Source organism: Hyperolius riggenbachi, chromosome 2 (genome assembly GCF_040937935.1).
Source record: "Hyperolius riggenbachi isolate aHypRig1 chromosome 2, aHypRig1.pri, whole genome shotgun sequence".
NCBI lineage: Eukaryota > Metazoa > Chordata > Amphibia > Anura > Hyperoliidae > Hyperolius > Hyperolius riggenbachi.
Window position 1 is genome coordinate 456,070,981 of NC_090647.1, and position 20,753 is coordinate 456,091,733.

The 20,753-nt window shown below is 43.2% G+C and overlaps 1 protein-coding gene across 1 annotated transcript in view; it reads left to right on the forward strand.

Moving 5' to 3' along the window:
* Positions 1-20,753, forward strand: part of DPH1 (diphthamide biosynthesis 1) — a 426,157-nt gene that overhangs the window by 359,993 nt on the left and 45,411 nt on the right. Inside the window, exons 7-8 of the mRNA XM_068270081.1 lie at positions 5,565-5,633; positions 14,639-14,795. Of these exons, the coding sequence (XP_068126182.1) occupies positions 5,565-5,633; positions 14,639-14,795 (226 nt within the window). The remainder of the gene's footprint in view (positions 1-5,564; positions 5,634-14,638; positions 14,796-20,753) is intronic.

Here is a 20,753-nt window from a genome sequence, read left to right on the forward strand (position 1 = left end):
TCTTCGCCATCCAGTAAAAGGCTCAGTCGGATCCACTCTGGTTCTTCTGCACATGTGCAGACCTCCCACACATGCACGGACCTCCCGCGCATGCGCAGTAGACCTGGACTGATGCAGCTGAATGGCAGATTGCGGGAGGATGGCGAGGGACTCAGACATGCTTATGGGGCTGGAGGAATCCCCGGGTAAGCATTGATTCATTCTATTTATTAGTCTCTGGTTTACTTTAAGACTAGGTCCCAAGCCTCCCCTAAACTGTAATATTCTTTCAATTACTGTATTTTAACATTTAATATAGAGTTCATGGTATGTATATAGAGTGGGGTATAGTACTGTATTAGCTAGGCTTATTTTTAACATTGAGTCTCAAGCAAGCAGAAAGACACTTACCTGGCATCAGCTGATCCCCATCAGTGTTGGATAACCGAGACTCTACTGTTATGTCACTAACTGTTGATCAGATGAGCTCACAATCTAAGCTATATAAAGGTTATAGCGTAATCTCCCTAACATCTTAGTCACGTTTTGGGGAAACCAATTAACTTACCTGTATGTTTTTGGGATATAAGAGGAATATGTATGGACAATATAATCGCATATCAAATGCGGTGCCTTTATATAATAATGTGATGTTCACACTAACACGTTACCAGGGTGGTGAGCGAAATTCGTTGGAATAAAGCGAGGCATGCTGTGTGATACTGGAGAACATGCACATTGACAGTTGCACTTGCATTGAACTTGGTCGAATACATCTTCAGCTCTCCTCAGGCAATCTGTGGAAGTACTTGTGTCTCTAAGTACTTTGTAGATGAGCGGATCTGTACTGCGCATGCGGGAGTCCAGGCACCTGCATGCGTAGAACAGAGGCGCCCATCTTTGAAGTACTAGGGGACACGAGTACTTTCGAAGATTTTGAGAAGTCCTGAAGGTATGTAACTTCGTTCCAGTGATGGAACGAGGGGACAGTGCGAGGACTGGAAAAACTCGATGGAATCCAGGGCCTTCCCCCTCAGTGGGGAGTATCAAACTCTTCACCAAGTATCAAACTTAGCACAGTACCCCAGTGTAAACCTACCATTAAACTCTGATTTGAGCTAGGTGTGCCAGTGCTAAAAGGCGAGAGTGTTGTCTACAATTCTGCACAAGAGACTAAAGTCTCTGGGGAATAGTGCAGAAGTCTTATCTTTGTCAGAGATGTGTATTTCTCTCATCAGTGTACTTTGTTACATTTTTAACTCAGCTTTGAATAGCTGTCAATCTGAGCCCATATTTTGTTCTCCTAGCCAGAGGCAAAGATTTATTGCATCACCAGCAAAAGTTACTTTAGCATCAGATTACACGCATCTGTTCATTATGAGTTTATGTCAAAGCCAAAGATGATTCTTTTACATATTTTTTCCCATATAGGACAGATAACAAAGAAGCTGGATTTAACCCTTTAACTGACAATTTAACTAGAGGACAAGTGCTTTAGGTTGATTTATTTAAAAAAAAATTATTTCTTATGCACAATATTTTGATGGTACTTAGTAGCATGCTCAGACCTCTTTTAGACTGGCAGCTAGCAGGTGGTGAATTCACAGCCTGTCAGCTTCTCCTCCTTATGTCGTGGACCTATGACACCGGGTAACGCCACCGCGTATCAGCACTTGACATGCGTGGTAGCTGCCAAGAGGCTGAATGGCGCAACAAGCATGCAGCTCACCCCCCCCCCCCTAAAATTAGTAGCAAATAAGAGTGTAATATTTTTTTCCTGTATAGGAAAAGTTAAAAAAAAAAACTTCAGTTGTTATCTGTGCAAAAGAGCTTTTCTGAGCTCTTCGAGCCGCTGGGTCAAATACAGTGCTGTTTTTTGAAGCACTTGTACAGTCAAGAAACAGTGAGAGACAGCTTGTGAGGAGGTTTTACTGCAGAAAAGTTCAAAGGGTCATTATTTCTGCTTTGTTTTATAGCTTAAAATACAGTGTGTGGTTTCTAAACTGCAAATATGACAGAATGATGCAATGTTATTTAAAAAAAGCCTTTTTTTGCCACTAATTGTATCCATAGTACACATACAATTCATTATATCATTTTTTGTTTTTTTTTGCTTTAGGTTTGCTTTAAAGGGAACCTAAACTGTGAGGGATATGGATGTTTCCTTTTAAACCATACCAGTTGCCTGGCAGTCCTGCTGATCTCTTTCACTGCAGTAGTGGTTGAATCACAGACCTGAAACAAGCATGCAGCTAATACAGTCTGACTTCAGTCAGAACACCTGATCTGCATGCTTGTTCAGGGGCTGTGGCTAAAAGTATTAGAGACACAGGATCAGCAGGAGAGTCAGGCAACTGGTATTATTTTAAAAGGAAAAATTCATATCCTTCTCAGTTTAGGTTCCTTTTAAGTTGCCTTTCCTCACTTTCTTTTGATTTTTTTTTCCATTTTGTGATAAATTCAGCTAGGGGTGTTTGGCCATATAGCACAATTTTACCCGCAGACAGGAGAAGTTGTATGCAGAGGCGAGGTTTTCTAGGTCTACCTTCGGTTGGTGTGTGCCCGGCAGGGTCTGGAGGGAGTCTATAGGTGTGAAATGGGTGCCTTATTTATGTCTGAAACCTTCTATTCGGTCAGACATCTTTCACAACAATCTATTGTGTCTTACAGCAGGCAGTTTTCTGCAATCAGAAATATGTTTCATTCGTCTAGCTGCACTGAGACAATGAATACTAATATCCATCTAGACGGAGGTGATTTTTGCTGCAGAAAATTCTTTCCACATATGACCCTTTCTTCCGGATGACTTGGATTCTGGTCTGCAATAATAGGAAAGCCTTCTCAGTGTGAAGGTGCCGATAGGCATGAGAGGACACCTGCACGGTCCAGTTGGTATTGGTAGAACTGGCAATAGACTAATCTACGTGAGCACTACCAGAATTTCCAGCTTATTGATTTAATCATTATATCCAATCACTGTATGTGTTCTCTAGAGTATTTAGTAATAGAAGCATTTGGACCTAGCTTGCTTATCCAAATCACATATAAATGTTTTCAGGTGGGTCAGCTGAGATATCCACTTCATACCTGCAAATCTGCCCTTGCTCTAACATAGCTGGTCCATTGGGTGCTGCTGATCAGGCACCAGTCATCTTAGCATCAGTTCTTTTGCAATCATGTGATGTAGTTCTACATTTGTTATAACATTTCCACAAAGCCTATTTGGATGGCGGCTCCATATGCTGTGACAGCTCCCTTTGGCATTTCTTATATTTGTGTCCTAGAAAGCTCCAAAAAGAATCTTTATATAGAGATCCTAGACACAGGGGCGGGCTGACCATTTGGGCACTCGGGCATTGACCAAGGGCCCGTGGGGACCTGCCAGAACACCCTGAGCAAGAAAGGAGGCAGCCAGTGAAAGGGAGCGATGGGCACAGTGGCGGGAAAGGGGGAATGCCCCCCCTCCCTCACCTTGGGGCCACCCTTCCTGGCTCTCCCCTCCAGAATGTTTAAGTCTCAGTGCAGCAGCTGACAGGGGGCGGGGCCTTACCGCCGTTACAGCCGCTCGGAAGGAGCTTTGATCTGTGTGCCGCTAGTCTGGTCTACTCAAGACTACATATACTGGGGACACTTATACAGCTGGCTACATCTACTGGGGACACCTATAGACCTGGCTACATATACTAGGGACAGCTATACACCTGGCTAAATATACCAGGGACACCTACACACCTGGGTTTATATACTGGGGACACCTATACACCTGGCTGCATATACTGGGGACACCTATAGACCTGGCTACATATACTGGGGACACCTATAGACCTGGCTACATATACTGGGGACACTTATACAGCTGGCTACATCTACTGGGGACACCTATAGACCTGGCTACATATACTGGGGAACCGCTGCCAGATTGTGTATGTTGGGGGAACCGCTGCTTCCAGATTATGTACATTTTGGGGGAACCACTGCTGCCAGATTACATGCATTTTGGGTGATCCGCTGCCGGATTACGCATATTTTGGGAAACCGCTGCCAAATTATGTGTATTTGGGGGAACCGCTGCTGCCAGATTACGTCTATTTTGGGGGAACGACTGCCATATTATCTGTATTTTGGAGGAACCTCTGCCATATTATCTGTATTTTGGAGGAACCTCTGCCAAATTGCATGGATTTTTGGTGAAATGCTGTCAGATTACATGTATTTTGGGGGGAAACGCTATGGCAGAGTTCAAACTTCCCTGGCAGACCTTTTACACCACTGCTAATGTATATTTTGGCGCGAGTGGCGCAGGGGTTTTTATCAGTGTAAAATATCTGTTGTCAGTAAATTATTATGTTAGTCTGTAAAAAATATAACATGAAAGGTGGGCACACTGGTACGGGGCCCCATAATCTACAATTGCCCGGGGGCCCCATGAGTTGTCAGTCCGCCCCTGCCTAGACATAATAAAAATTCTAGACGTATTCACTATAGATCCAAGCATAGAGAGGCCAAACATATTCAGATTGCATGCACAGATACCAGATATACCAGTAATTGCTATTTACTATTAGAGATGGCCCAAAAAGTTCACTGGAATACCGTTCCTGGTGAGCATGGGCTGTTTGCATTTAACTCAAATTTTTTTGTAAAACATTCTTATTCACATTCTTTTTATTATAATCACTGGCTGCCGACATGCTAGAAACATAACATTTGCAGGGTATGTGGAGTAGGACAGTGGGTACAAGAGGAAACATTTTTTTTTCCAAAAAGACCTTATAGTTTTTGAGAAAAGCGATTTTAAAGTTCTCGTTCGGAGTGTGGAAAATATTTAAATGGCCACCAAATTTAGCCGTTAATAGCAAAGCCTCAGAACATGCTAGAAACACCAAATTTGCAGGTTATTTGCAAATTTGCAGCATTTCCTGAACAACAGTTGCAAAATCTAACTGACATAATAGTGTGCAAGTGATTAGGGAGGCCGGCTGGTATCTTACTATTTTGGCAGTTAAGCTGCTGTTCAGGAAATGCTGTTGAAAACAAAGAAAGCCCTGAGAACCCCCCTTAAAAAGATGGACTGGCCCAAAACCTGTCATCTGTCACATTTTTTAACTGCCTACTTTTTTCGCGATCGTGGTCCTTTAAGGAGAGCAGTGAGAACAAGAGAAACATTTATCAAAAAGACCTTGTAGAATTTGAGAAAATACTGTAGATGTTAAAGTTAGAGGAAAACAGTAGCAAAGTTACTACGGTAAAATGACAGGTAATGCAATGTTTTTTGATTGTTTTCAACGTGCTTTTAAATTATAACAGTTAATACAATATTGTAATAAAAAAGAGTATTGTATCATTTTTACATGAAGACAACTTTGTTTGTATTGCTGAAACGTTGTAACTCAAGTTGTTTGTAGGTAGGAGACTGCCTGTACACTCTATAGTTGCTGTACACGGAGATTTCAGACATATTCACAGTAGATTTCATGCACAGGGATCTCAAATACACCGAACTTAGTTTTGATTTTTTTTTTCTCTTAAAATGGATAACTATTCTGGAGATTAGTGAAATGTACTCTGTCTCTATTTGCCTCTAGGTATTTAGGTGATGGCCGATTTCACCTGGAGTCTGTTATGATTGCAAACCCAGACACAAAAGCATTCAGGTATGTAATGCTACTCAGCTGAGTATAACGTTTTCTTATAGGATGAATAAAGGACTACTGGTATACAGGCTTAATGCAGTCTAGCGTGATATCTCGATGTCTGCTAGCTATAGTGCAAATGCAGATGAAAGGGAGCTTATGGGGAGATCTTAGCAAGTCTATACTATCTATATTAGATATTTGATAAAGAGATATGAACTGTAGAAAAAGAGAAAGAACAGAGCAGTGCCCATAGCAAATAGTCTACTACAGACTCATCCATTCTTCGCATCGCTCCCCATCCACATCTCCCCTTTGTGAATCCCTGCACTGGCTCCCTATCCGTTTCAGGATAACTTTCAAGATTCTATGCCTGGCGTATAAATCTGTGCACAAAACCTGCCCTACATACATTTCGGAGCTTGTTCACAGGTATACACCAGGTCGCCCCCTCCAATCCTCCAACGACCTTCGCCTCACCACCCCACGCATTTCACACTCCCATGCCCGCCTGCAGGATTTCTGAAGAGCTGCCCCCACCCTCTGGAACGCCCTTCCACCACCCATCAGACTTGCTCCCTCTTTCAACACATTCAAGCAAGCCCTCAAAACCCACCTCTTTATGATGGCCTACCCACCTCTTACCACACAGTAACTCTCTACTGAATATTTAACAGCCCCACCTAGTGTTTCCACCCCACCCTTTAGATTGTAAGCCTCTGGCAGAGTCCTCCATTCGCTAGTGTAATCTACAGGATCATGTGCTCCTGTCCTATGACAGCCTGTACTAGTATTACTGGGCCTACCTAACCAGCCCATATTGCATGATCATGTATTTTGTACAATTTGCATGTATAACTTTGTTCTATGTTGTATAACCTTGTTATGTCTGTCATCCTTGTATTATTGTATATATTTATTGTCCAGCGCTGCGTAATATGTTGGAGCTTTATAAATACAATAAATAATAATAATAATAATACATTCATATCGCATTATGTAAACCGGTAAGTGGGCACAAGTAAAGTACTGTTCATTAGAAATTTAATTCAAGTAGTAAAACACCAGATAATAGAGTTGAGCTCAAATTTTGCATACTATATTTTTCGGACTATCAGACACTCTTAGGTTTAGAGGACAAAAATCAGAAAACAAATATACTAAGCCTGGTGCGTCTATAGTGCAGAGGCGTCTTATGGACCTCCCCCCCCCAGCTGTCTCTATCTTGACTACACTGCCCAGCTACACTAACCTCTGCTGCAACAAAGGGGGAAAAACACTTTATGGCCTAAATTCACTAAGCTTTATCAAACACTTTATCGAACATTTGATAATTTACCTCATGGGTAAAATCTAATTTTGAATTCACTAAGGTGTTATATATTTATCAAATGTTTTATCAATAAAACTTTCAATAAATCTATAACACCTTAGTGAATTCAAAATTAGATTTTACTCATGAGGTAAATTATCAAACATCGAAAAAGTGTTTAATAAACCTTAGTGAATTAAGGCCTATATGTGCAATGCGACGCATCGCTTGTTGTATAAACGGCAACAGATATGCAAGTAAATTCTTACTGGAAACAAGTTCCTTTACATGAGTTTGATGCTGTATATGTTTGCCTAAAATCTGTAACAATTCAAAATTATTGGCATCTCATTTGACTTATGATTGGTTGCTGTAAATGATTATACATTTTAGCACCATTTGGGTAAAATAAAAAGCAATTTTTAACACTGGACAAAATGAAGCATGATTTTCTAAGTTGCTCCCAGAAAATATAACATTTGTGAAAAATATATAAGATGCACTTTTTCTCCCCCAAAAGTGGGGGGAAAAAGTCCCTAGTGGACATTTATCAAGAGTGTCTGAGACAAAATATTAGTAGGTATTTAGAAATCCATGCAGAATTGTCTCAGACAGCCTAAGAAATCGCTAAAGAGTGCAGATTGCTTCTTAAAAATAGGAGGAGTTAGGAAAGTCTCTCAGGCAGTGCAGTGTGTGAGGGGAATTACTGTTGCTGAGGTAACCAACACATCTGCTGTCAGCAGGCTTTGAGTGGGTGGGGGAGTCCTTCACAAATCACATCTAGCCTGCAATGCTGCACGATCTGGAGAACCGCTATGAAGCACTTCTTAATCTGCAGCAGTTTAGGGATGGATTTGCACTTTTCTTAACTGTAGTGCAGCTCTAGAAATCCCCACTAAACTGCCACTATTTCGTAGGATTTGAGAAGTTTCTTATTATCATGCAGAACAGTTCCTCTGCTGGTTAGAACAGTTTTAGAAGAAAAAAATTGTCAGTAATGCTTTAATAAATCTGGCCCCCTGTGTCTTATAGTCCAAATACAGGGTGTCCCCAAATTATGATCGATTATGATCGCCCACCAATAGGAGCTGCCAATCCGCCGCAATGTCGGGGACTCCCTTTATAGTCTCTGGTATTTTCCTCGATTTCCCGCTTGTCTCACTCACTCCTTCCTTCTAGTGCTGCTACTTCCTGGTCGTGTCATCAGAGACGTGACCAGCACTAGAGGGAAGGAGTGAGTGAGACGCGGCTGATCATGCGGGCTCCAAAGATTAAGTGAATGATGTCCGCGGCTACCGCGACTTAAGTACATGTTAACAGGGGGAGCGGAAAAGTGCAGGAGGACACCGGAGGAGGACAGCAGCGCCGCTCCGGGCACCCTCGGGTCAGGTGAATGATTCCCGTGGCTACTGCTGCTAATTGCTATATACAGGGACATGGAGGGGGAGCCACAAAGGCGGACAGGAGTAGGCCACAAAGGGGAACAGGAGGAGGACACAAAAGGGAACAGGAGGAGGAGGACATAATAATTGGGGGGAGATTGCGGCAGTTAAAGGAGTGTGCGTAACTTAGACAAGAGTACTCGTTACTTAGGAATGCACACTGTACAGCACGAATGTGTGTAGCGTGCTCACTTTGCTTTTTAACTCACACTGATAGAGCAGCACACTTCAATGAATCGACTGCATTGGGTTTGATGCCCGGAAGGTCAGTCATTTAACCATGTGCAGGTAACGCACAGCAAATTTACCTGCCCTAACGATAGGGGAACACCTCCCGTTACTCTATTAGCGGCACCCGCATTATCGGTGTCTGCAAATATTTCCCACTGAACAGCGGCAACGTTTTATAGAACTGTAGTTTAGGTTTGCTATACCACTTATGTTCTCCAGTCATCTTCAGACCAACAGAGCCCTGAAAAATAATTTCCATACTTTGTTGTTACACTGATAGTAGAATTCAAGGTAACGCCAGGTGCGTTTCCCCTCAGATGGAAGTGTTTATTTGATACATGGTTGTTTTCTTGCTAAGCCCGGATTTCCAGAATAAAGAAGATTTTGTTTTTATATTCTGCCACATTTGGATCTGCATTGCAAAGTATTCACACTGCGCCGGACTTGTTTCATGATCATTCCCGGGCTTTAAAGCATTAGATGCCGGCCTCGCTGCATATGATGCATTTCTGAATATGGTGCAGTGAACCTGAATAAATGTTTATTATAAGTTGATGATCAAATTTTATTCTGAGCTTCCAGGCATAAGAAGAACAGTTTTCTGAAATGAGTACACTGGGAGTGTAGAGCACAGTAGGGTTGTTTAATATAAGATTAATATATGTAGCACGCCATTTGTTTTGTATTATTACTCTTAATATCACATAGTGATATAGTTGTGGCTTTAAGGAGCAACATTCATACAAAAGAAGCTCTCCAATTTTAAGACGTGAAAAACATTATTCTATGTGTGCAAGTCGAAGTCATTTCTAACATCGATCTTATTAGGTGCTGATTCAAATCAGAATGTGTACAGTTTCCCCCAACCGATGACTATAGACCATGGCTGATGTGCAATTCGGCGAGTGATGAGTATGTCAGGCCAGCCTTCTATCTAAAGTAGACAGAAACACAAATGCTTCACTTGGCTGGGCATTAATGTCTGAAGTATATGTAGACACTGACCAACATTAGTGGTTAACTAATGCAAAAAAATAGCTAGGTGAGATTTTCAAATCTGCCTGATCAACTTTGTTTTCCAAGAGGAAACATGCAATAACTATCTGCTCCAGCTTTTTTTTTTTTTTGAGGTGGGATGGGGGGGCGATGGGTAGCTGGCGGGGCCCATTTGGGTGATCAAAATTTATGTTAGTATGGCGAGCTTTTTCCTAACTCAGGTGATAAAATTAAGGCTAACTAGTTAAGCAATGATAGGAACCACAATGCAAACATCACAAGCAGAATTCAGAGGCCTTTGAGCAGAGCAGGTTGTTCAAATGATGGTGCTATTATGCAGGAAAAGTTACCTACAGGTGTACATTGACTTGAGTTTCAAACCAACACATTTCCTGCCCTCGGCTTATACACAAGTCACTTACTGTTTCCTGATTTCTGGGGTAAAAGTTGGGGGAGTCAGCTTATACACGAGTATATACGGTACCACAATTGTACCATTTGATCTAGCATTGAAAATCAATTAAACAGAAATGTCACTTTACTAAGGCTGTTACTTCATGGAAAACTAAAATTACAGACTAGTGAGGTAAATGGGGTGGCTGGATAATGTAATCCTTGGGCGAGACTCCCTAACACTTCTACTGCTTACTGAGTGCGCTCTAGTATGTAAACTTGGCTCCACCCAAGACCACACCCACATCCTGGTCCATAACCACGCCCATTTTTTGGCACTTTAACCACCATTTTTTGGTGCAATTCCCACCCACACTTTTTGCTCCCCCCCCTGAACATTTTATGTGGACTGCCCATGTGCATTAGGCTTCTTTTACACAAGCAGCTGTCAGCTAATCCCATTCAACAGCTGGGTGCTTGCTAGACCTTTGCATGGCCAGTGGACAAGTCCCCCCCCCCCGACACGACACGTAATGCTGACGCATGTCAAACGTGACATATGCGGTGTTACCAAATGCTGCCGTTTGGCTGCATATACCGTATTTTTCGCACCATAAGACACACTTTTGTGGGGGAAAATGGGTGCGACTTATGGTGTGAATGTGGTGCCACACTCCGCTCCCTCTCTCATTAAAGAAGTTCCATCCCTGTGCTGCGCTCTCTTCACTCCCTCCAATGTCCCCAGAGGCTTTTGAGCAGAGCAGGTTGTTCAAATGATGGTGCTATTATGGCAGACAAATTACCTACAGGTGTACATTGACTTGAGTTTTAAACCACCAAATTTCCTACCCTCGGCTTATACACAAGTCACTCACTGTTTCCTGATTTCTGGGGTAAAAGTTGGGGGAGTCGGCTTATACACGAGTATATACGGTACCACATTTGTACCATTTGATCTAGCTTTACTTTACTAAGGCTGTTACTTCATGGAAAACTAAAATTACAGACTAGTGAGGTAAATGGGGTGGCTAGATAGTGTAATCCTTGGGCGAGACTGCTACTACTACTACTGCTTCCTGAGTGCGCTCTAGTGGCTGCCTCACAAGCGCCTTGAGTCCACTAGGAAAAAAGCGATATATAATACTGGAATTATTATTTATTATTATCACCGTAGTGACTTGAAGCCTTAGTGTCCCCCAGTATTTATATATTGACATCACTTCCGCATATGCAGCGCGGTGTCCACGGGGGTACCGTGCACCCGCTCTCACTGGTCGCCACCTGATTCCGAGGTCTGACGCTGGCTGCTGGGATGCAGTGGGGATGGCTGGGGGGGGGGGGGGGTGGTAAGTGGGGTCCCCTTCACTAAACATGGGGGGAGCACCAGTCACTACCTAAAATGTGGGTCATCTGTCACCACCTAAACTGGGGGGCACCTGTCACTACCTAACCCGGGGTTAATCTGTCACCACCTAAACTGGGGGGTGGCCCAGTCACTAAACATAAGGGGTCCCTGTCACTACCTAAAACTGGGGGCAACTGTCATCACTTAAGCTAGGGGGGGTCCCTGTCACTACACATTGGGGGTGTCCCTGTCATTACCTAAACTGGGGGACATCTGTATCGGAGGCGCTCACAATCTAATCCCTACCTAGTCTAGTCCTAGTCTAATACCCCACCATTACTAAGTTTGTGTAATTTTGGTTCCACCCGTGACCACACCTACATCCTGGTCCATGACCACACCCATTTTTTGGCACTTACACCCCCATTTTTTGGGTGCAATTCCCACCCACGCCCATGTGCATTAGGCATCTTTTACACAAGCAGCTGTCAGCTAATCCCATTCACCAGCTGGGTGCTTGCTAGTGCTTTGCATGGCCAGTGGACAGGTGCCCCCCCCCCCCCCCCCCCCCCCTACACAACAGGTAATCTCAAACGTGACATATGCGGTGTTACCAAATGCTGCCATTTGGCTGCATATACCGTATTTTTCGCACCATAAGACACACCTTTGTGGGGGAAAATGGGTGCGTCTTATGGTGTGAATGTGGTGCCACAATCCCCTCTCTCTCTCATTGAAAAGTTCCATCCCTGTGCTGCACTCTCTTCACTCCCTGCAATATCCCCACGCTATGCTTAATTTCTGAAGCAGTACCCCTCTCGCTGCAAGTTATCTAGAGTGTGACAGAGCTATTTTGCAGAGCTGGGTGGCAGGGCAAGCAGAGCTGGAGAGCAGGAAAAAACAAAGAACAAGAGAGATAATAGAAGCACACTGAAGATTTGAGGAGCTACTGTGACCGGCAAAGCTGCTAGAGTGAGTGCAGCCAACAGAGTTAATAGATCTGAGATGCATGCAGAGATCTGCAAACCACCCTGTCGAGTTGCGGCCAAAGTTACAGGCAACTGAAGGCTGTGCTGCTGGGAGGCTGCATGTGATCTAGTGCGGTGTTTCTCATCATTTTTATGGTATGTACCCCTTTTAAATCCCTGTACTCACCAAGTACCTCCTAACATAATAAACATTGGGCCTGATTCACAAAGCGGTGATAACTCAGTTATCACGCCTAAAAGACTTTAGGCGTGATAACCTTTGCACTGCTGAGTTAGCACCGCTTTGTGCTGTTTATCGCACGCAAAGTCCCGTGCGCAAAGTTTTGCGCACGCAATCGCGCAACTCCGCGCGCAGCGCCCATAGGGTTTAATGGGCGCATCGCGCGCACTGCACCGTGCACCGCGCGACCGCGCGCGCAAAACCTTGCGCGCAGGAGTTTCGCGCGAGTTTCATTTTATCACGCGATAAAGGGCTTTTCACAGGCGTGCAAACACTTTGCACCGCTTTGTGAATCAGGCCCATTATCACAAGTACCCCTTGACAAATATATATTGAATTGTATTACGTGGTAATTGGTTCTAAACAAATTCCAAGCATTTACTATTGCTTTTAATTAGCTAAAACACTAATTTGGTGTGGTTTAAATAAGTTTGTTATTCTTGGTTAAGTATATCAAGCCCGAGTACCCTCTGCAACCATCAGAAGTACCCCCGGGGCATGCGTACCACACGTTGAGAACCTAGGATCTAGTGCATCATGCTGGGCCATGCAGGAAAGAGTTGAGTGCAGAAGGGAGCAGAGCTACGCTGGGTGAGCACTGCAGAGAGAAAACCGAGGTTGCATGGGAGCCAGGAAAGAGCCAAACTGTGCTGGGGCCACTCGGCTGGGATATTGCTACTGTACTTCATATGATACTGGTGATCAGGAGCAAAAACTGGTGACCCCGGAAGCGCAGGTCAGATCACATCAGTCAGTCAGTCTGTAGCTTACAGACCCTGCCTCACATCACTGATCTTAGGAGCTAACAGTCCCTGCCTTACATCACTGACTTTAGGAGCAAACAGTCTCTTCCCTTCCTCACATCGCTGGTCTTAGGAGCTAACTGTCTCTTCCCTGCCTAACATCACTGACCTTAGTAGCTAACAGTCCCTGCCTTACATCACTGATCTTAGGAGCTATCAGTTTTTACCCTGCCTCAGATCACTGACCTTAGGGCTCTTTCACATCAGAGCTTGCGTTGGAGAACGCTCAAAGCATACGTTTTGTTGTATACGTTTTGATATGCGTTGCACTGCAGTGAGTGTGCGTTTTTAATCCGTTTTCAATGCGTTACAGCACATAGGAAAACGCAGGTAATTTTTTTTTCTTTTAGTTTTCAACTTTCTACATTGTTCCTCTGTTGCATTCTGGGACTGATTGCCTGCGTTAACGGATTAAAAATGCGCATAGTGTGCGTTTTACATTGACTAACATTGTAACGCATAAAGCTAGCGTCGGCCAAAAAACTGCGCCTGGGTGCAGTGTAACGCAACGCACAAAAAGGCTGCGTTATATTTGAAAGCTAAGATGAAAGTCTACGGACTTTCATTTCACCTTGGGTAACGCAAACTTTACCCCTTGCGTTGAAACGCAGAAAATCTTCCCTAATGTGAAAGAGCCCTTAGGAGCTAACAGTCTATTCCCTGCCTCTTATCATTGACACTGACCTTAGGAGCACGGGGAGGGGGGGGGGGGATGAAGAACCACAAGACGCTACTGCACCATAAGCTCACCAGGTTTAGTGTTTTTTTTCTCCTTGTTTTTGTCCTCTAAACCTAGGTGCGTCTTATGGTCTGATATGGTCTGAAATATATGGTAACTGCAACCAAATGGCGCTTGTGGCTGGGAGGCTGTACTGACTGACAAGCACGTGGTTCAACTTCCGGCAGAAAAGATACCTTTAAATCCAGGTGGTTGTTCCAAGCAGGGCCCTGTGAGAATAGATAGTAGATGTGCATCTTCACATAGGACCTGGCCTTACAGCCATCTATATAAACACCTAATTTTGAGGAGTCATTCAAGTGAATCTTGCTAGTTATTGATTTTTAGAAAGACGTTCCTTTTATTAGGTGAGCAAACAGCCTTATCCTTTACGGGAAATGACAGAATGTTACCATAGTGTCAATAATAGCAATATCAGAGTTCTGAGATGTGTGCGGGCAGCTGCAATAAAACGTCTGACTCCTGCACTTTTTAGTAAATTAGCCTTTGTTCTGTATGTATAAGTGAGTGACACATGCTCCGCACAAACCTTGACACTCTTTGCCTATACCTTTAGGTATGATCCGTATTTTAAAGTCTTCTCCAGGGAGTATTATGACCACAATGCCATGCTGGAAAATCGAAACAATGCCGTCAAATCTGCAGCTGGTGCTAAAACGTGGGGCCTCATTCTTGGTACCTTGGGACGCCAGGGCTCACCTAAAATACTGGAGGTAAGAATAGTGCTGATTTGTTTGCCGTAATCAAGCAGCGAACTGAAAAGTAAGAAAAAAAACAAACTGTTTCTGGTTCTTTATCAAGCTGTTGATTAGGTGCGCACCTGTGTCTTCCTCTTTAAGACACTCTGTGCTTTTTTTTTTTTTTTTTTTTTTAAATGCAGCTTCTCATTAATTGAAAATCGCTGGAGGATTTGACACTGAAGTATGTGATGATGACTGAAGTTGGGAAAGAAGTGATTTCTTAAAATATTGCCTGTAACCGCTTCACTGCCAAAGCCCTGCCTCAGCGGTTAACACATTCCTGCAGGATAATTACGCACTTATCTGTCTCCCTCTGCTCATTTTCTCTGCAGGAACATAATCCTCTTCCATGAGTTCTCCTCCTCTCCCCTCGAGACAGACATTTTTAGTCCTTGTTAATCTCAGCTAAGACTTTTTTTCTCTTCGCATTTACATCTTCTTTTGCAAATACAGAGCAATGGGGTCACTGTCTCTGTCCCGTTCCTTGGCCCCAAAGCAGATCATTAAACTGGACACATATACCTGTTTTAATGAATCCTCACGTGGCACGTAGGCTTATGTCCGAGCTGGTGGCTGTTTTATAAGATCTCCATGCTGTAGAGAGGAGATGGGGTTGGGAGCATGCTGTGCATGGGAGTGCTTGTGACAGGAAGCTGTGAGTAGCGAACGCTGTACAACAACACACATTGCCTCAGGAAGACTTCCTGTGTCTGTGGGGGGTGCTAATCGAAGTGTAGCCCATTTCTGTGAAGGTTGTAAGGGTGGATTCCCGCGTGTGTGAGTTTGTCTTGGATTTCTGAGAGATTTCTGTGGTTGTGTAGAGGGAACCATGATTAGGTCTATGTATTTTACCAGGGTCTTTTGTTTTTTGCTCCCAGCAGCACCCTGTCGGGCTGCTGCTAATGAGTATTCCTCTGTCTACGCTGTGTAACGAGGACAGGCCTCATTAATCTATTGGCTGCAATTACAGAGCCGCAATTATTATTTGCACTTTTCATTAAATGAACTTGGAATGGTTATTGTTGGTTATTTATCCATCCACTCCCATTCCGTGTGGAAAACAGGGAGCTTAATTATCCTCCAGCCCGGGAATGGAAGCAGGGGCTCCGACAGCCGCTCGCACAGGAGGCATGTGTGACAGGGAGTCATTGCGGAAGAAATAATTTGTCATCCTCACACCGATCCCGCTTCTCAGGTGACATCAGAAGCACATTTTCTAATAAAATGCCTTCTTGCCTCTCATGTCAAGTAAGCTGATGTGTAGTAAATAATGATAGTGGAAATCTGTTAACTGCTTACCTGCCAGTGGCAATTCCGGCGTCGTTTAGGCTCAGGCAGCGATCTCCTGGCAATAGCAGGACGGCGGCGGAGGCTGGAGTGTGCTGAGGCGACACTAACATAAAGGGGAAGCAAGGTGAAGGTTTGTCTGCCAATGGCCTGAAGGGGAAACTAAATAAAAATATGTTAAAATACATTTTCTTTTCCTGCACAAAATTAAATTATGTTCCACCAAAGCGAGGCAACACAAATGTGAGTAGGTTAATGGTGTTTGAGGTCACAGACCTGCTATGGCTTCGCAAGTTGCTGAATACAGATAAAGCGTACCCAGGCAATGAAGAGAGACATTACTGAAGCAGACAAGGACCATATCTGTGAATCTAATGAGAAGAAACTATTTACTCCGGCAGTTATTAGCCTTTATGCCTCTGTACAGCATGGCAATGTAGTGCATGGAGCAATACTTGATATAAGAATGTTCCCTTTATTTTGCTCATTTATATAACGTTGACAGTATTCTGCATGGCTTTACTGAAGATCTTCGTAAACAGAGAGGCGAGGAGTTTGAGTGATTCTGACTTCTTTTTTCACCACAGCTGTGTATTGGTGCCTACAGCAACAGCAGTGCCCTGTGGGATAGGAGACCTGAATATCTGCTGCTTCAGACTGTAAAGGTGACCACACACGATACAATAAAATGATCCGATTTTATGGCAATTCGATAAAAAAAAACGGTTGGATTTTCCAAACTATTGTTTTTTTTTTTTATTTGAGCAAGAAATCTGATCGGATTTCCTGTTTTTATTTGATAAAAGTCAATCTGGAATGCTGGATTTTTCTGATCCAATTTTTTGAAAATTGAATGGTGTGTTAATTTCCTTATATATACTCCCAAGCAATTTTCTCAGTTTTCAATCTTTTTTTTCTTCATAATTGGGTAAAAATTGAACACACATGTGTGTGACATCTGTCAGTTTTTTTAAATGTTACAATCAATCAGAAACATTGATTGTAAACCTTGTATTGAAAAGAAATTTAAAAAATTGTATCGTGTGTGGCCACCGTAAGTGGAATGCCATGCTATTGTGGCAGGAACAGACTCCCTTCATTGCCAATAAGGTGCAAAGAAAGCTGGCTTGCATGCAAGTTTAATGAAGATTATATGTAGCTTGAAAACAAAACGGTTTGGACTTAACATAGTTGTTAAATGTAAAAATTCACTTATTCCAAAAAATTCAGTATGTTGCCAAACATATTGGGACACCCCTCCAACCCTCCAATTTATTGAATTCAGATATTCCAATCACTTTCAATGGCCACAGGTACATAGTATGGCCAAGGAACTTCTGAGGTCCTTCTAATCTGCCAGCAATGAGTGGGTCCTCTGTTCCTCCAACCTGGTCTGGTTTGCCGGCTCCTCCTCCAGCGACAGATACAAAATTCAGAGGGTCACAAGTTCAGGGGAGAGAATAATCGGGAACCCCTTCTCCCTCTAGACTTCATCTACAACAATGGACTGCACTCTACAGCAATGAAAATTGCCGGCAAACACTCCCACCTACACCATAGCTTCTTCAGACCTCTCCAACCAAGTCGGAGGTCCCGGGCCATCTCAGCCAGGACCACAAGGTGTAACTTTTTTTTCCCCCGCTGGTGCAGGAAGCTATTGCTGACATTAACACGTACATTTTTACGCATTAAAAATGTTCGCGTTGATCCTACAATGCGTAAAAATATACGTGTTAATGTCCGCAATAGCTTCCTGCACCAGCGGGAATGCGTGCGAAAGTACGCGTGGCGGCCCGCCGACTCCGAGTCGGCAAAAACAAAACTAGCTGGTGGCAGGGGACCGGATCAGCAGTGAGTGACTACAAGGGCGCAGGATGGCTGCAGGGGGGCTGGTAGATGCCCCAGGTAACTGAAACTAATTTTTATTTTTTTTTGTAGAGTTAAGGTTCCCTTTAAGCCATTGCTGATTGTTGACGCATTCTTGTTAATTCTTGTTGTTGCACTACCCAATGTGTGCATCTTGCTACAGATTGTTCTGATCATATTACTGTTATTACCATCTGGAACATGCTGGTGTTTCTGACAATCTGCATTGTATTTCTTCCACTATGCTCTGCTGTTGCTAAACCCAATTCTGGACACAACCCAGTCATGCTTGGTGAATAAAACCGATTCTGATATATAAAATCAAGCACCTAAGCAGCTACTTCCAAGAACATCTGTGAGAGAATGGGTCACTCACAGGAGCTCAGTGATTTGCAGTTTAAAACTTGTGGTAGGATAACTACAGGGTGGTGGGCCATTAATATTTATACACCTTAATAAAATGGGAATGGTTGGTGATATTAACTTCCTGTTTGTGGCACATTAGTATATGTGAGGGGGGAAACTTTGCAAGATGGGTGGTGACCATGGCGGCCATTTTGAATCCAACTTTTGATTTTTCAATAGGAAGAAGGTCATGTGACACATCAAACCTATTGTGAATTTCACAAGAAAAACAATGGTTTGCTTGGTTTTAACATAACTTTATTCTTTCATGAGTTATTTACAAGTTTCTGACCACTTATAGAATGTGTTCAATGTGCTGCCCATTGTGTTGGATTGTCAATGCAACCCTCTTCTCCCACTCTTCACACACTGATAGCAACACCGCAGGAGAAATGCTAGCACAGGCTTCCAGTATTCGTAGTTTCAGGTGCACATCGCGTATCTTCACAGCATAGACAATTGCCTTCAGATGACCCCAAAGATAAAAGTGTAAAGGGGTCAGATCAGGAGACCTTGGGGGCCATTCAACTGTCCCACGATGACCAATCCACTTTCCAGGAAACTGCTCATCTAGGAATGCTCGGACCTGACACCCATATTGTGTACTAATGTGCCACAAACAGGAAGTTAATATCACCAACCATTCCCATTTTATTAAGGTGTATCCATATAAATGGCCCACCCTGTACATGTGCAGTAAGTCCATTCTTGAAACCTTCTCTCTACTGAATATTCCACTGTCAACTGTTAGCGGTATTATAACAAAGTGGAAGCAGTTTGGAAAACAGCAGCAACACAGCCAGCACACTGCAAAGAAGTCACCGATTTTCTGCAGAATCAATAGCTACAGACCTCCAAATTTCATATGGCCTTCAGATTGGCTCAAGAACAGTGCTAGAGGGCTTCATGGAATGGGTATCTATGGTGGAGCAGCTGCAGTCTAGCCTTACATCACCAAGTGCAATGCAAAACTTCAGATATAGTGGTGTAAAGCACGCTGCCAATGGGCTCTGTAGCAGTGTCTAAGTGTTTTCTGGAGTAACAAATCACGATTCTGTGTCAAGCAATCTGATGGATGGGTTCAAGTTTGGCAGATGCCAGGAGAACTGTACTTGCGTGACAGCATTATGCCAAGTATAAAGTTTGGTGGAGGGGGATAATCCTATGGAGTTGTTTTTCAGGTGTTGAGCTTGGCCCCTTAGAGAGGAACCCTCGATGCCTCAGGATAGCGTGACGTTTTGGACAAGTTCATGGTTAGCGTTATTGTTCGGACTTGGGTCATTGCAATGTTCAACCCGAATATGGCTGTCCATATTCTGCTTGGGTCGACCTGAAAAAACACCTGTATGCAGGCAAGTGTAACAGAGGCACCAATCAGAATAAAACAGTTAAAAACCGTCTAAAAGGGGGAAGTTGGTGGACTCGCCTCCCTCGAAATGAAAAACCGGACTATGAAACGTTACAATGTCGGGTAGTAATTTGGCCAAGCGCCTCTGTCACATAGGCGCTTGGCCAAATTACTACCCGACATTGTAACGTTTCATAGTCCAGTTTTTCTTTTCAAGGGAGGCGAGTCCACCAACTTCCCCCTTTTAGATGGTTTTTAACTGTTTTATTCTGATTGGGGCCTCTGTTACACTTGCCTGCATATAGTCTTGTCCACCTTTGGTGGAGGGGTGTATCCCCGTTTCTTCCTGTCTACAGAGAGCGACTTCTTATACCTGAGTGGGGTCAGGTTATAATTCTCCCCACCTGCCTATCCAGTGGTTGCTTATGAGGCAATCCTTGTTTGTGAGTATAACCGTTGCACTTTTGCACTTTATCTCCATTTACCAAAATACTACACTATATTGGGCTCTCGGATTCCCTTTTTTATCTCCTCAAGCATGAAAAACACCTGATTCAACTGTACAAATTCAGTAAATTGCATTGAAGTAAATGGCACTGATATTTATAGTTAAATAGCAAAGCCCCCATACATGCTAGAATTGCCAAATTTGCTGGGGATGTTAAGAAGAACAGTGGGAAGTTTCAAAACGACCTTGTAGTTTTTGAGAGTATTGTAAGATATGGGCGTGGGACCTTTCCGAAGATACTGGCATGAGAACATAAAAACCCATGGTATTTTAGATTGTTAAATTACTTTTCTCATTGTTGCGTTTTTATTGTTATTGTTGTCTTGGAAAGGATCTATATAAAGATGTTATTAAACTTCCTCTACTCATTTGCACACTATTTTGGTAGTTGGATTGAGCAACTGCCATTCAGAAAGTGCTTTTGAAAATAAAGAAAGCCCTGAGAATTTCCCATGAGGAGATGGATTTGTCCAAAATCTGTCAGATTTTTACTGCTTACTGTAAGTGACAATTTTTT